We start from the raw sequence: 15,003 nt of genomic DNA, 5'->3' as shown, positions 1-15,003 counted from the left end.
ATTTGCCCTCAGTGGCCTTTTAGGAAAAGGAGCGTTGCATTTTTCTCATCAACAGTGCTGCAAACAGATTGTGCTCTAACAAGGTTAGAAAGACTGTCAAAATAGCAATAGTTTTAATAGAAAAATTATCTAGAATGATATGTGATTTTTACATTCTCGCTGTTCTAGTTATAATGCTGAAGGCAGTTTCGTAAGAAGCACAAGATTTTCTGGGCTTGCTGGTATTTGTTTTTTGTATTTCGGTTCAGTGATGTTTGTAGATTTTTGTCTCACCACTTGTACCATTTGTACCTAGTTGGATTAATATCTATGTGCTCCTGTCTGAGTACATTCTGCTTTAAAGAGGGGGGGAAAGAAAGTTGAAATATCCTAGCCTGATGCAGATTGTGTAAGATACTGAGAGGCAACCATGCGAGATAGCAGCAGACAAAAGAATTCTCCATCATGGCCAGGTTTCTTTTCCAAGAGGACCTGAACAAGAAATCTCTTGCTCTGGGAGTAATGGGAGCTGCTCTCCTGGCTGAAGGGAAGCCTGCTTTTCTCTGTCAACATGATTCCCATTTGAGGGCCGTAAGGAAAAGGTTCAGTGAGAGACATCAAGTATATAAAATTAAGAGTGATGATTGATTGTTTCCTGCAAAGAAGCAGCAAGACAGACACCACTGTGTATTCTCAGGTGATCTCCGTTCTGATAGTAACCAAGACCAAACCTGATTACCTTCGTTATAAAATGAGACGATGTTTTGTGATCTTACATTCTCATTCTCTGCAAAGCAGACACCTTTTTGATTTACTAAGCATGTTCTTTAATTGAGATGGAGGTGCTGTAGCTCTGCCTTTGGTGAGTTCAGGTTTAACATTCCATTTCTCTTTTGCCTCTCCAACCCCTTTTCTCCATGCATCTGACTCTGAGCTCGCATTTATCCTGTTAAATAACTCCTGTTACTGTGTCTAAACATAACAGGCTGAGCATCCTTTCTCACATACTTCAATTCCCACATAGTCTAAAAGCACCTTATCTCTCCTCGGGCTTCTGCCGGGAGCTCTGTTGTCAAATTGGAGCAAAGAACACGGCTGTTTTAATATCAGCTAGCGTTGATATGACAAATGGCTTTGTGTAAACAGGAACGGTGGCTACTGTGAAAGATTGGGAATTCTCACAAAGGCCTGTAAAAGTGAAACAGCAAGTTATTTCCAGTGATAGGTGCTTCATGTAAAGCTGCGGCTGACTGCATGGATAGAGGAGAGTGTCATTTGGGGAGGATTGCATGGTGGATGTCCACGTTTCAAGACGATGTGTTAGATCCCTCTATGTAAGAAAATAAACCTCCAAATTTGACAAGCTCTCCGTGCAAGTTTAGTTCAGCGGGCTGTGATATCCAAGAGGGTCACTAGGTGGAGCGACAGGCTCATTTTTCGTCTTGCAGGGGCTGACCAGTGCTTTTGTGGGCTTTGCAGATGCACATATGGTAGAATATTATCATTTTATGGTTACAATTATGAGCAATTTGATAGAAAATGAAAGCTAAATTACGCAGTGTTCCTTTTATTTGTTTAATTTTGTGCTCTAAATATGTAAAAGGAAAAAATAGCACTCTTTTTGTGTGGATGGTGATAGGTGCAATACCTGCTTTTTTGGCTTTGCCTTCTGACACCATGCAGGTTGAGATTATTTTCTGTTGTTTACAATGAAATGTGTGGTTGTGTTCTCAGGTGCTTCTGCAGAGAAATTGTATATGGCTGAATCTCCAGGCTCCTTCCCCTCCACCCCCCCAAAAAAAAAAATAAAAATCATTACTGGCTGATACACAAATGCATAAGTAGCAAGTTCCCTAACAGTTTCCAGTGGAAGAGGCAGGGTAGCTGTGCCATTTAAGCAACTGCCAAAAGAAATCTTGAAATTCTGAAAGTTGCTATTGACACTGGCAAAGCTCCCCTAAAAGGAGCAGATATGTTCTGAGAAAGCTCTTGCCAGTGTGGAGAATCTCTGGCCATTGCAATTGTTAAGCCACAAGTAGGTTTTTTTATGGCCCGTGGCAGGACCAGGAGGTGGTTATGATCTGTGCGGTCAGTATTTTGTGTATTCGGGTTCTTAGTTTTCTTCTGTTTTCAGATTCCTTGTGTTCATTATTGTGAAAACATTTTTACTGGTGTGAGTAGTGGCCCAACTTGCTCTGTGTGTGCTGTATTCTTCCTTTCTTTTCATTAGAAGAAACTCGTTAGCACAGCTGGGCTGTGCAATAAACCTTTATTTTCTTTTTTTCTTTGCCTGTAAGTATCCTTTTGTTTGTATTAATGAAGATAAGACTGGAGCCGTGTTTTCCACTTGGAATGGAAAGTGCAAGCCCTGAGATGGTATTTGCATTTATTGATCCAGGCACATCTGCTGGCATATGATGGCGTGTGATATTTTTGTCCTTACCCACCTTTGAACCAGAGAACATGGCAGATAAGCTGTCCAGGGTGATTGGCATATCCTGTGGGAAGGATTTATAATACATAGGATCAAATCTTTTACCCCGAACTGCTCTTGCATTTTCAAAATATGATACAGATTTCTCTGACTTCATATGCAATGTTGGGAATTAGTTCTAGGTTTAAATGCTCTCCTTGCTCTCTTTAAATCATACTGGTTATCTTTTTGTTTGGCCAGTTTTTAGATGCAGTGCATGTATATTGTGCTTCTCAATATTTTTCAGTATTTTTAAAGTCAACTTGGGAATTTCATCATCTGGGTGGAACAGAGCATCTTGGTAGATGATATAAAACTCAGGATGTCTATAAAAGAAATTTAAAAAGAAAAAAAAAAAAGCAAGTATTATGAATAAATCATACTGGTGATTAACCAGGGTAGAAATTCTAGTATCTTCAATTGCATTTTTTTTAGGATCAATTTTAACAGTTTAACAGTTGTCCTACAGGTGGTATGGGTGGAAATGGAACGGCTATTTCTTGAAAACAACTCATTCAGCTGTTCAGGAAACTGTATTTTTATTATTTCTGTTCTCACCTGGTATCAGTAAGCCCAGAGAATAGATTTGAATGTGATGTTTCACATATGCTTCCTGAAAGCTTCAAATGACTGCTGAGGCTTTTTCTCTAACTTTGTGCTGAACTCTCTAGCTTTCCTTAAGGTAGGTAACCATAACTTAACTAATTTGTATGCACCATATGCAGGCTTGGCTCACTTCAAAGTGTAATCAAGTCATGAACTAATTACAATACCATATTCCCAAAGAATGTAAATTTAATTTACCTTCTAACAGAATGGGAATGTATTAAGCAATTCCTTGATACGAGAGCTGTAGCATTCAACAACATAATGCTGATGCTTCAAACAGAAGTGAAGTTCTTAACTTTTGTGGACCTTCTGACCTTTCTCCCTATGCATCTTCCCTTTTTTATTCTCGCATCTTGAGTTAATTTACTGACTGGATAACAATATTAAAATATTCAACTGTAAATTAAAATGTAACTGTTGGACTCCAGATTGGAGATCACTCTATCTTATTGCATGTGACTTGCTTTTTTATAGTGTTCTCAGAAATGTGCTTCCCGAGGATTTTGAATCAGAAGAAGGTTGTGTTTTGAATTGAAGGCTCATAAGGTTCAGACCTGCACCAGATGATTTCTTTTAATACAAGTGGCTGTGCAGAAAGTTCCCTACAGGTTCTTAGCATCATCGTGCCAAAGAGTCCACATAAACTCAGTTATATAAGAACGAGCGAAGTGAAGTTGTTCATAAAACATTTTATTACCTTCAGTCTTTGCAGCATCTTTAGAGTTTAGATAATAAACCTTCATAGAAGTTACCAGTCTTTACCCTTTCTCAGAACAATGATTCACATAGGTTCAAGCTACTTACTTTAATTTCTCTTAATTTTAAAGGTAGAAGAAAGGTGTTGAGGTTGACTTTGATCTCTGCCTGGACAGTTTGATTTCTGAAATGCAGGCTTGTTGCTTTTCTGAGATTGTCAAAATGCAGGACTGTCTGTATATTGAATGCAAGTTGTATATTAAAATTAAATGTGGGTCAGCTTCCAATGAAGTATGTAATTGTTTAATGCGAAAGGAAAGAGCTTAGAATATCTTAGTTTATATTTTAAAGTGTTCCTTTTAGATGTTAATTTATTAATACCAGCAGTTTATTTTTATTCATATGACTTTTCATATGTAAGTAGTTGAAGCGGCATTATTTTAATCCTTTCTTTGGTTAGCAAGAAGAGAGAGCCTGCAGGTGGAAATCAGAATGGCATACATATTGCTTCTTTCCCAAAAGGCATGGTATCTTTCTCCTATTGATATGCAAAATTTTAAGGTAGAAAATAAACCTCATTGCCTCTTGTCAAAATACTGAAAAAATATATGCTTGGGTGATGCATGGAAAAATGTGGGCTCTCTTCAGACTGAGCACACTTGTAGCGGAGTTTGCCACGAGGCTGTCGAGGCCCTTCGGGGTTCTGCAGACTCTGTGCAAACCCTTGTATCGTAAGTGTTTAAGTGCAGATCGAGCTGTCGGTGGCATTTTCTAAGACATTATTGGACTATGAGTAACAGTGCAAGAGGATGTCATAGTCTTACAGGGTGCTAAAACTGTAGACACAGAAGCATGTCTATTCAGTGGATGTGAGCTTGCTTTGATGTTCAATTTGCTGGGCACAGTCCAGTTGTGCTATGGAAATGGTGTAGTTGCAGCCAAATGTAAAACAAAACATCAAAGCACGGTGAACTGGTTTAAGCACGATGTGCTAGATGCTGTGCTGTTGTGGCTGCACAACTTCTCGAATAGGGCTGGCTTACACACACCTAGTTGGAGAGCAAGAGGGCAAGCTCGGGTCTGCCCGCAGCTATCTGAATAGACTGTTCTCTGGGGACTTAAACCCTCTTTCAGTGTCCAGTCTGGCTTCAGCAGCCTTGAGCCGGTGGTGCTGGTACTTCTCAGCTTCTCCTTGTCGCTCTATTTTTTTCTCAGCCTTTGTCTACAAGGGACTACTTGAGGCAGTGAAGGGAGTTTGGTCTTTGCTGAAACTGCCAATATGATGATAACTAGTCAGCTTTCTAGAGACGTGTCCTTAAGCAAGGATTAAAAAAAAAAAAGTATTTTGTATTTACTAGATCATGATTGCAGATGTCAAAAAGCTTTCTTCATCACGTGCTGAAATTATATCCCTGAAGGTTTCTTGTATCTCTACTGCAAAGTGTAAGTTATTGCTGACTTACTTAAATTTAAACTTGTGCCTGTTTGACTTTTCTCTTCCTTTGCTTGCTCTATCTGTCTTTGCATGTTTCTGTACTAGCTCTTAGTCTCTCGAGTATCTTCTGTTGGATGTAGGGGCTGGTGGGACTGGAGCATCCTGCTGCTGAAGATGGAGATGTGGCTGTTGTGTTCTCTTCTGGACATGGATCAGAATGAAAGGATGGTCCGAGTCAGGGACTACAGGAACCTGTCATCCCTCAGCAGCTTGTTTGATGCTTGGGAAGCCTCCTAGGATGTGTCCGCATGGGTGGATGTAGACAGTCTTGCACTCTAAGCTAATCAGCTGCAGGGTGGATCCGGGCTGTTAGTGCTGCGCCTGGGCTGCGTGACTTACCCTACAGCTACAAGACTTCTGTGCTGGAGCTGGCGTGTGGAGCGTGGGACTGCTGGGCTGCACCTGTGTGCGCAGATGTGCCCAAAGACTCCCCGTGCCACAGTTTCTCCAGGTGTAAAATGCAAACGCGAGAGCTTATGCCTTTCCCAAAACTGCTCGTGACAAACCATTGAGGAGTGAGTCACTAGGCGAGGAGTTCTCACGCACTGAAAACACAACGGAGCCTTTGTTACTGGTTTGATTGCCAAAAAATCTCAGTAGTAGCGCACTCCTCGTATGGTAATAGCTTCTAGAAAACCTTTTCCAACCCCAAATTCCTGTGATTGGAGGCTGCTTAAATGTTTTTCTTCCCTTAAAATAAAGGGAGGTAAAACCAAGCACTTCTGAAATGATACAGGCTAAAACATCTCTCTTAAAAAATACCCTGTTTGTTTTTGTCTGTCTTTCTTACAAGAAGTGATTTGGGAAAGACAGAACTTCAGCAAAGAGCTCACCCTTGCAGAGTGGCTGGTGCTGGCTACATCTGGAAGCCTCTGTTCTAGATGGGCAGGCCAGTGGGTATCTGAGTGGCTGACAAGAGGACATTGTGCACACAAAGATGTGGAAGTTGATGTGGAGAACTCAATAGCTTTCTAGAAGGTTGCTGGTTGCTCTAAACCAAAATGTTTTGGCTTTTAAGGTGAGCTTTGCTTACAGTCAGGGCAGCAGTGGGAACACTACTGGGAATGCTACAGGAGGTCAGCAGGTATGCTTGTGGCTAGTACTTTTTTCCACCTCTTTTTTTTCCTCCAAATTCTGGGGAAGCAAGGATCTGGCTATCCTGCTTCAGCTTGTGAGCAGGCTAAAAATATTTCAGCAGGGATTAAGCTGGGCACAGTTGGTATGGTCTTAGCAGACATAAAAGCCTGAGGCTTAGGAGTTGAGCTGGAGAGTAGGACTGAGAGTTTGCAAGGTGGAGGGACTGTACCAGGCAGGGTGCTGCTGCTGGAAGAGTGGCCCCTCTTCCAGCTGCACCTTTCCTCTGCCTGCTTCGTGCCAGCTCCTGTGCTTAGCTGACCCTTTGATTTGCTGGTTTGGTTTGCTAAGCCCTCAGGATAAGCGGGGGGCTTGGGAGAGCTGCAGAGCTGGTGCAGATGGAGGGGTGAGACTCCTGGGGGTGAGCAGAAGTGTGTCCCTGGCAGCAGCCGAGCATTAGGTTGGCTGTGCCTTCTTCTGAAGCCTCACCCATAAGAAGCTCTTTGTTCCCTGCCTAACGTTCCTCTCCCTGGAAATCTGTTCCTGGCCTCTGTAAGCGTGCCACTGCTGCATGCAGTGGTCCCTCTTCGCAAAGCCAACTCCATCTCCACTGAGGATATTATCTCTTAAGAGCCATAAATGAACTCTTAATTCTATGACTTGCATTCAGCGATGAAATTAACTAATTTATTCTGTAAAACATATAGTCCTTGCAGTATGACATGTAAATGTAGTGTTGAAATCTTAACCTTTGCATTTCAGAAGTTGATTTTCTTTGTCTTGTCCTTCCCACCCTCCGTGAACAACCTAAATACTTTATTAACAAACTGCGTGAAGTGTATTACTGGGATATGTTCAAATGCATATTTCTTGGATATAAAACTACAGTTTACTGAAATGCCAAGTACCACTTCTCTCAGGTAACAAACATCTTGTAAATCCAATATTTGTGCTCCTAAATGGATAAAGAAATATCTGTGAGCATTTAGGCACACACAGTTTTCTGTGGAATGCAAATCTGCAGGACTAGTTGTAGATTTTTTTCACTCTTATAGCAGTTCCTGTTTCTTTCTTATAAAGATCTTAAAAATATTTGTCATTACCTATGTATTTGTTTGGAGAGCACATTCCCATTGAACATATGTGCCCCCATTGTATCGGAAGGACTTAAATATTTTTGTGGCAGTGTTTGTTGTTTATTGCCTGGCTAATTTGTAGGGGAGAAAAAAAGAAAGAGATCGTCTTGCTGCTTTTAGCAAAAATTCAATAGAACGGAAGAGTAAGATCTAATATTAAAGCTTTTTTTAAGAAAGTATTCTGCAGTAAATGTACCAGCACATTATGGAGAATTATCGTAGTTAGAGCTATTATACATGTGCCTGCAACAAAAGAACAGTTTTTTCTTTTCTTTTTTTTTCTTCCCTATTTGAAGCTTGATGTTTACTTACTTAATGAGCAAAGCAGGGCTTTGGACTATGGTGGCTGTAACAATATGTTGCTTAATGCAGAGTCATTGTCTGAATGAATGAGATTTTAATCTTCTAATACAGGAAGTTTTAACCATAGTTACATTGCTGATGGAATCTTCGAAGAATTTCACAAGTATCTCAGCTGCCATTCAGGCTCACATTAACTATTGCCCTTCCTACTTGTTATCCCATAACCGGCTCTTGGGCAATTAGTATTTGCTTTCCTAACACCAATTTTGCATGTCGTATTTGTAAGCTATAGTTTAAATAAATTTGGCAGCTGCAAGTAAGAGGTTGCAGCATCATGTGCACAGCAGGAGCTCTGCAGTCTGTAAAACACGATTTGGGCATCTCTCGTGGTACCCGTGCACCACGTATGTATGTGCTACTGTGAGGGCACTCTTGTGTCTGGCTTCCAGACATGGCTGGTACCAACATTATGGTAAGAGCGCGAGTGGGTGCACAGCCATCACTCGTGACCCCGGGGCCGTTTTGGGTACTCGTTTTGCGTGCCAGCAGTGTGCTAGCTGGAGGGAGAAGAGGGTGAAATCTGTTTGGTGGGGAAGGGGCTGCTGGAAGCAAAGTGAATTAAGAGGGCTGTAAAAAACTGATAAAGATAGGACTGTCTGTTTTTATATTCTGCCACATAACATGGGTTTAAATGAATTTCCCTATAATTTGTCTTCAAATACCGACATTTAACTCTTAGGCAGTATAAATGAACTGGCTTTTTCTAGAGTAAAATTCATGCCCTGCGTCCAGGCTAATATGTTCACCTACTATAAACATTACTGCCTATGGTTACAACCGGAATAAAAAATTCCTTTTATATACATCATAGCTGGCAGAGACTCCTGAGACCACCACAAATCACTTCAGCCTTTTGGTGCTCTCTGACGAAATGAACTGAAATGTAAAACAGCCCAGGCTTCAGGCAGGCTGACTCTGGAAAGCAATTAGCTTGTTTAGACCATTGTTTGTATCCTCCTGTATTTCCAGGTGCTGAGCAAAGGTGGACTAGGAGCTCTCCTGATTGATTTAAACACTGGGCTTTAATAACCTCCCATTCCTTCCTTCCTAAAAGGTTTTGCTCATTCTCTGTGTAGCCTTTCATTTAAAACAAAGCAAAACAAACAAAAAGAAAACCTGGCAAGTTCCCCCTTCCCCCAAAAGAACAAGAAGAAGGGAAAAAAAAAAAGGGTCATAACAGGGAATAACAAAGCAGTGAGTTATTTATGCAGCCATGATTGGCAAAAATGATTGCAACATGAATTTGCCCAGAAGCAATGATTAGATCATAAAAATGTTAAGGAAATCTGTAACTCAACACCATTTTATAGATTGAAGAAGTTTTTGTTCCCTACCTTAATTGCGGTGACTTGTTATTAAAGTATTTATTCAGAGTAATCTCTTTGGACAGCGAGCCCTTATCCCATCTGCATGCATAATTAAAAGCGAGGGGGGAGAAGGGGGAGCATAAATGGTTTACCATGCTACATGAGCAAGGGAGGGAATTACACAATGACAGGTGAAGAGCAGATTTATCTCCTGTTGGAATTTCAATGCTGCAAGCAAGGCAGGACACTGTTGCTTGCTAATATCCTTGCAAACACCACAGTTGCTGCTTCTCCAGATTACTGTCCAAAAATCATTGCTGGTCTCTAAAAGGCCTGTAGCGCTGCATCTGTGGCTGTGGGTTTTTGAGCCGTCAGTGCTCAAGCAAAGAGATTGGATTTGGGTATGTGGGCTTGTGAATCCATGCCTCTGCTTAAAAATGGACTATTTACTTACTTGGCTGGCTATTTATTTATTTATAAATAAACATTGGTAGTGTCTGGCTTTGCTGAATACAAATCAGAGGGCTGTAATTGTTCCAACTGAAACAATGTCATCACCTGCCTCCTGCTGCTGTCCCTTTTCCAATGATAAAAGAATTTGGTGCAATTCTTCTTTTTCCACTCTCTGAATAGAAAGAAGGTTGTACTTGAACATTCATCTCTAGACAGATTTATCATCATTAGGCAGTACTCAAACACATGGTATCTGTTTTTAAATTGAACTGTTATGGATCTAAATCGGATTTACACAGAGTAAGTTGGTATGTATTTGACTCTAACTATTCATGAAACAGTATTTTTTCCTTAACTTCTGATGTCTCACCTCTCCAGCAACAGTACAGAGAATGCCAGGAACTTTTGAGCCTTTATCAGAAGTACCTAGCTGAGCAACAGGAAAAACTAACGCTCTCCCTCTCTCAACTCAGCGGTGCCAAGGAAAAGGAGCAGCAGGTAAGCTCTTTTTTCCATCTTCTTTTTTAATGACATCTCCAAAACATCTTCTCTCTTCTAGAACTGTAACTTGAGCACATTGTCTTGTATTTTACAATGTTGGCAACTACTTAACGATTGGTGTCCCATGACCTTCCCTTAATGTGTGGATTACAGGAAAACAAAAACAAAAAAGCAAGTTTTGGATCAATAAAATGGGTGAAGTTAATTGACCATGTTGTAGTGCAGTAGGAACCATAGGAACCCATGCTTTTGCTAAGCAAAAAGATAAGATGCTCGTCTGTTTTCTGTCCTTCTGTTTCTTAAACAGTGAAATAATTACAGTCACTATAGATGCAGCCTTTCAAATTTTCACTGTGGCTTTTGATGACTGAAAAGGAGATTACAGATGATGTGTTTGGTCAATAAGAGCTTTCTCAAGTCTGTAAGGCAGCCCATCTGATTTGAGCTGTTTATAGAAGACCCATAATTATTTATGCTGTTTAAAAACAGAAAACATTGACTAGAGATACAATGTGTTAAATTAAGTGGTAAAATGGTTCTCAGATGTATATGCAGAAAGACCTGAAGACATGGTTGCTGAGATTTTTTTCTGATAACTACGTACTTGATTTGTATCCCTGCTGATAGCAGATGATACCCTGAAAATTAAGGCAATTTATGCAAGTGCTCTACCTAATGTCTTTACCTACTATTCTCTTTCAGTAGTTTCCATCAGTAAGTCTCCATTCAGAGGCTGTCATACCTTAAAAATAAAAATAATTAAAAAAAAAAGACCATGCCTTTTTTAACAGGTTGTGCTCTAGATCTTTTGCTGATGATTGTTTAAGACTTCTAGTATGTCTAGAGGTAAAGTCATCAGTGCAGAGTATCCAGGAGGTGGCCTGACTCTGGACTCTGCTAACAGAACTGTACAGATGGATCCTACTTCTCAGAAGCCCGTGAAGTCAGGGCTGCTCTTTTAATTCTATTCAAGAAGTAGGTAGCAGTACTGACTTCACTGGCAGTAGGAACAGGTTATTATGCTTTTTTTTTTTTTTTTTTAAATATATGTTGCAGTTTGTCAAGCTTTTAGCTTTATAAACATTTCATTTCTATTCTTTTATATTTTTATCTGCCATCCATTTTGTGATGGCTTGAGTTCAAAGCAAGAACCTTTTGTTTTCTCTGCGAATGGATGATGCCTGTGTTCTTGCCTGTGATATGCAGCCTGCTGGGGTTCTTGGTGGAAAACAGTCTAAAGGAGCCCACGCAGTCCAGCAGAACTGTGACAGCTGAGTTTGGGATGATGCTGTTACTTCCCTGACGTTGAGTTGTGCTTGAAATCTTTCACCTTTAGCATTTCACCTTTAAATACATGATTGTAAAGGCATGCGGTCTAATTCCATCTACAATTCTAATACAGAGATATAGATAATAGGAAGCACTGAGCCTATTAACTGTCAAATTAGCACCTGAGCTACAGCAATCCATGTTCATCTCTTGTTCTTCTGTCTTCCTAAGCACTCTGTCAGTGTACATACAGAGACTTCTCTGAACTTGTTTACTGACTTCATGTGCAAGTTCTATCAAGCTTATCTTTGATCCCATTATTTCTTTATACTTACAGGCACTTTTGTCCACAAATGCAAATTCAGATATTATATCTAGGTTTGTCTTGACATTTTATTTACAGTACCTAGTGTACAGCTCCAGCCTAGCAGGTCTGAAATTGCCCTAGCCTTCTTGCCCTGTACAAAGCTTTGTAGGCATAGATAAAAACTGTCAAAGCACGTTTCAGCTGGTCTGTCTCATAATTTGCAAAATCTTTGTAATGTTCCTAGCTTTCCTCTTCAGTTTTCTCTTCTATGTAATCCTGGTGATCATGGAGCTGTTTATTTCTTGAATGCATTTGGCTTTATAATTTGTTACCTTTTTTCCTTCCAAACAATCCCTTCATGCTAGGTTTCTCCTTAAAGCTCAAACTGTGGAGAGATTTGCAGGACTGCCTCAGTGCTTCAGTTCTTTCCATACCACACTCTTCCATGCCACAGCTATCAAAAACAAAGGAAAATTGCTGGGTTGCTTTTTGGACCATCGTGTTATTTTCACACACCTCTTTTGCTGTGCCCTTTTGTCACTTGTCTTAATAACAGAACTGTGAACTCCTAGGGTCATTGTTGGTCTCTTATTTTGTTCCTTTTGGGTGTTGTCTTAATACAGCAGTTCAGCCAAGCCTAGGGCTTGCATTTTGGTGTCCTGACTCATTAGGTAATGTCGCAGAGGAGCACAGCATGGAGGGTTTCTTGGGAGGTAAGAACTGGGGGGGAAGACAAAGCCAAAACCTTTCCTCATGCTCCGAGTGCTCCTTATTCCTGCTTTCTGCCCTGCTGAAGATTCTACAGTCTCCCTTGTAGTAATTTTAAGGTGGAGTGTGAAAAAAGTCATCTGGTTCTGGTACTAGGCAAAGGGAAGTCTTCTGACTTTTGTATGAATCCTTGACCATGGGGAATTTTCTCTATTGTTTGCTTCGACTAGGAGAAGGAAATTCTGGCTGTCTGGCTTTAAATCAGTAGATACTAGCTTGCTACCTAGTTTTCACTTCTTTGAACCCTCTAGATGAGGTAATCACCCAATTCAGGTGCCCGCTGACGTTACAGGGGCATCTGTGCTGCAGCATAAGATGTCGCTCTGATTTTTCCTGTGTTTTTCAGAAAGACTGGACTGCACAGTTACAGTCTGTACCAAAGCATGGCTTTGTTATCCCTGTTAGGAGCTGTTCTTTCTCGTTTCTGTTAATTTTTCCCTTTTTTTTTTTTTTTCCTACTTGTTTGTTTTGATTAATTCCTAATGCTACACTTGTATCTTGACATCACTTGCTTTTTTGTCTATCTGTCTCCCTCATTCTTGCTGTACATTAATGCTGACCATGATCTCCCCTTCCCTCTGAGCTTAGACAGGAATTTGAAAGCATCTCCTCTTGGTGTCTAAATGCAGGGGCTTCTTGTTAGAATAAGACAATTAACAGGTCAAGAGAACTGCAGTGTTAGCGAACTGCCATGGCATTGTTGCAGAAAGGTGGGGTTGTGCAGGAGAGAAGCGACTGCAGTAGCTGTGCACACGTAGCTGAAATGCAGCCCTGGTTCTCAGCTGGACTGAACTAATGCAGCTACTTTGGTGTTAGCTTTTATTTTTGTCTGTTTTAGCATCACATAACGGTAACAATAATTCCGAAGTCACGTTTTTGTCTTACCTGATACTGCTTCTTTATAAGAAAAGCTAGCCCTCGAAATTTAAAGGAGGTGGTAGTGACATAAAAATGTGGGGAAAATGGTGGTGAGATGATTTAAGACAGAACTCTCGTGGAGTCAATAATCAGTAACTGGAACATGGAGCTTCCTTTTTTGTGAGATAAAGTTAATTCCATTTGAAAAGATACTTAAGGTGACATGAATTGAATTATTCAAACTGGCCTTCTCAGCATTAACTCTAGGTTAATATCTCATGATGCCTGTGGTTTCATTACAGGAGTTTTAAGTACATAACTTTTTATAATAAATTCAATACCTAGAAGCTGAACTGAAATTGGTTTACCTTCTACCAACCCATAAAAAGAAGCATTAATTGTAAAGTGAATATTAAAGTGGTCACTAAAGTTGACTCAGACAGATTCAAAGAGATAGCTCCTGTGTAAAGGAAGTGAAGAGCTCTACTGAACAATAGGCTTCTGCCCTGATGTTAATAGAAAATACCATCCATATTAAAATGTAGTTAAATCTCTTGTATCAAAAATGATTTTTGAATGTTCTTGCTGCAGCTCTCAACTGTTCAGTCTTGGCCATTTTCAGAAGCTTTACACAGAGATGTAAAGAAAATTGCCCTTGTTCTAGGTAATCAGGTCTGACCTAGTTATACAGTTGCTGCTTCAATGCCATCTCAAACAGTGGCAAGAATCCAGTTTACTTTGGCAAGTTGCTGGCTGGTGAATTTGTACACGTTCTGCAGCATAGGGTGGGACTTCACTCGCAAGAATGGCAGAGGAGGCTGAGTTTTTACAGGACTGGGATTCTCAAGCTATTTCGCCTAAAAAGAAGGATAATGCCTGACCTGTAGTCTCAGCTTTGCCTATTAGCTTTTGAATTTACAAGTACAGATGGCAGCTTTTGTTACTTATTTGTAGAAGATTATCAACACATCTGCTAACTGCCTTGATTTACATAGGTTCTTGTTGTGTATGTGTTTTAAGCTTGGGTTCTCCCCCCCATTTATAGAAATGCAATAGGTATGGGGTAGAATTGTAAGCAGAAAGGAGTATCAATAAATTATTTTCCATGGGATATCTGCACTCACCCCATCCTGTATATTATGCCATCTGTTTCCTGTTGTTTGGTGTTTATATTTCAGTAATGCCAGAGGCCCTCGTCAGGAATGAGGTACTGTTGTGTACTAAGCACTGTGCAAGCATACTGAAGGACATGGTCTGCTTTGGGAAGATTGTAAAATCTTAAGAAGATTAGCTTTATGGGAGGACGCTAATGTTTTTTTACCTTTTTTATTTAATGTTGTTATTTCTCATGAGTTGCTTGTTCATCTTAAACATTGTTGACACAGTTGTGGTGTCATTTCACAGTTAAATCCAAAGGAAGCCTTTTCTTGAAAGGACTACAAAGTCTTGCTTTCTTTTCATGTCAGGGACTAAAATTCATGTCCATATCATTGTCATTTTTTGCCTTAATAAGGGTAATTATATACTAAAGCTTCAAATATTAGTTACGATTATTTTTTCTTTTGAAAAAGATATTGAAACAAGTCAATCTTCAGAAGCCTTTCCTTTCTGATTTTCCCCAGACTTCTCCATTCCTTTTCTTTCAACATGAGTCACCTTTAAACACACTCTTAGTTCGCTTAAAGAAAAAAAAAATCCAACATATGCAAAGGGTT

At 40.1% G+C, this 15,003-nt stretch overlaps 1 protein-coding gene across 2 annotated transcripts in view; it reads left to right on the top strand.

Moving 5' to 3' along the window:
• Window positions 1–15,003, top strand: part of KIAA1328 (KIAA1328 ortholog) — a 170,940-nt gene that overhangs the window by 57,274 nt on the left and 98,663 nt on the right. For both annotated transcript variants that reach the window (XM_068666711.1, XM_068666712.1), the window contains one exon: window positions 9,956–10,083. In XM_068666711.1, coding sequence (XP_068522812.1) covers window positions 9,956–10,083 — 128 coding nt within the window. The remainder of the gene's footprint in view (window positions 1–9,955; window positions 10,084–15,003) is intronic.

Source organism: Anas acuta, chromosome Z (assembly GCF_963932015.1).
Source record: "Anas acuta chromosome Z, bAnaAcu1.1, whole genome shotgun sequence".
Lineage (NCBI taxonomy): Eukaryota > Metazoa > Chordata > Aves > Anseriformes > Anatidae > Anas > Anas acuta.
This window is presented reverse-complemented; position numbering and strand designations above follow the sequence as displayed.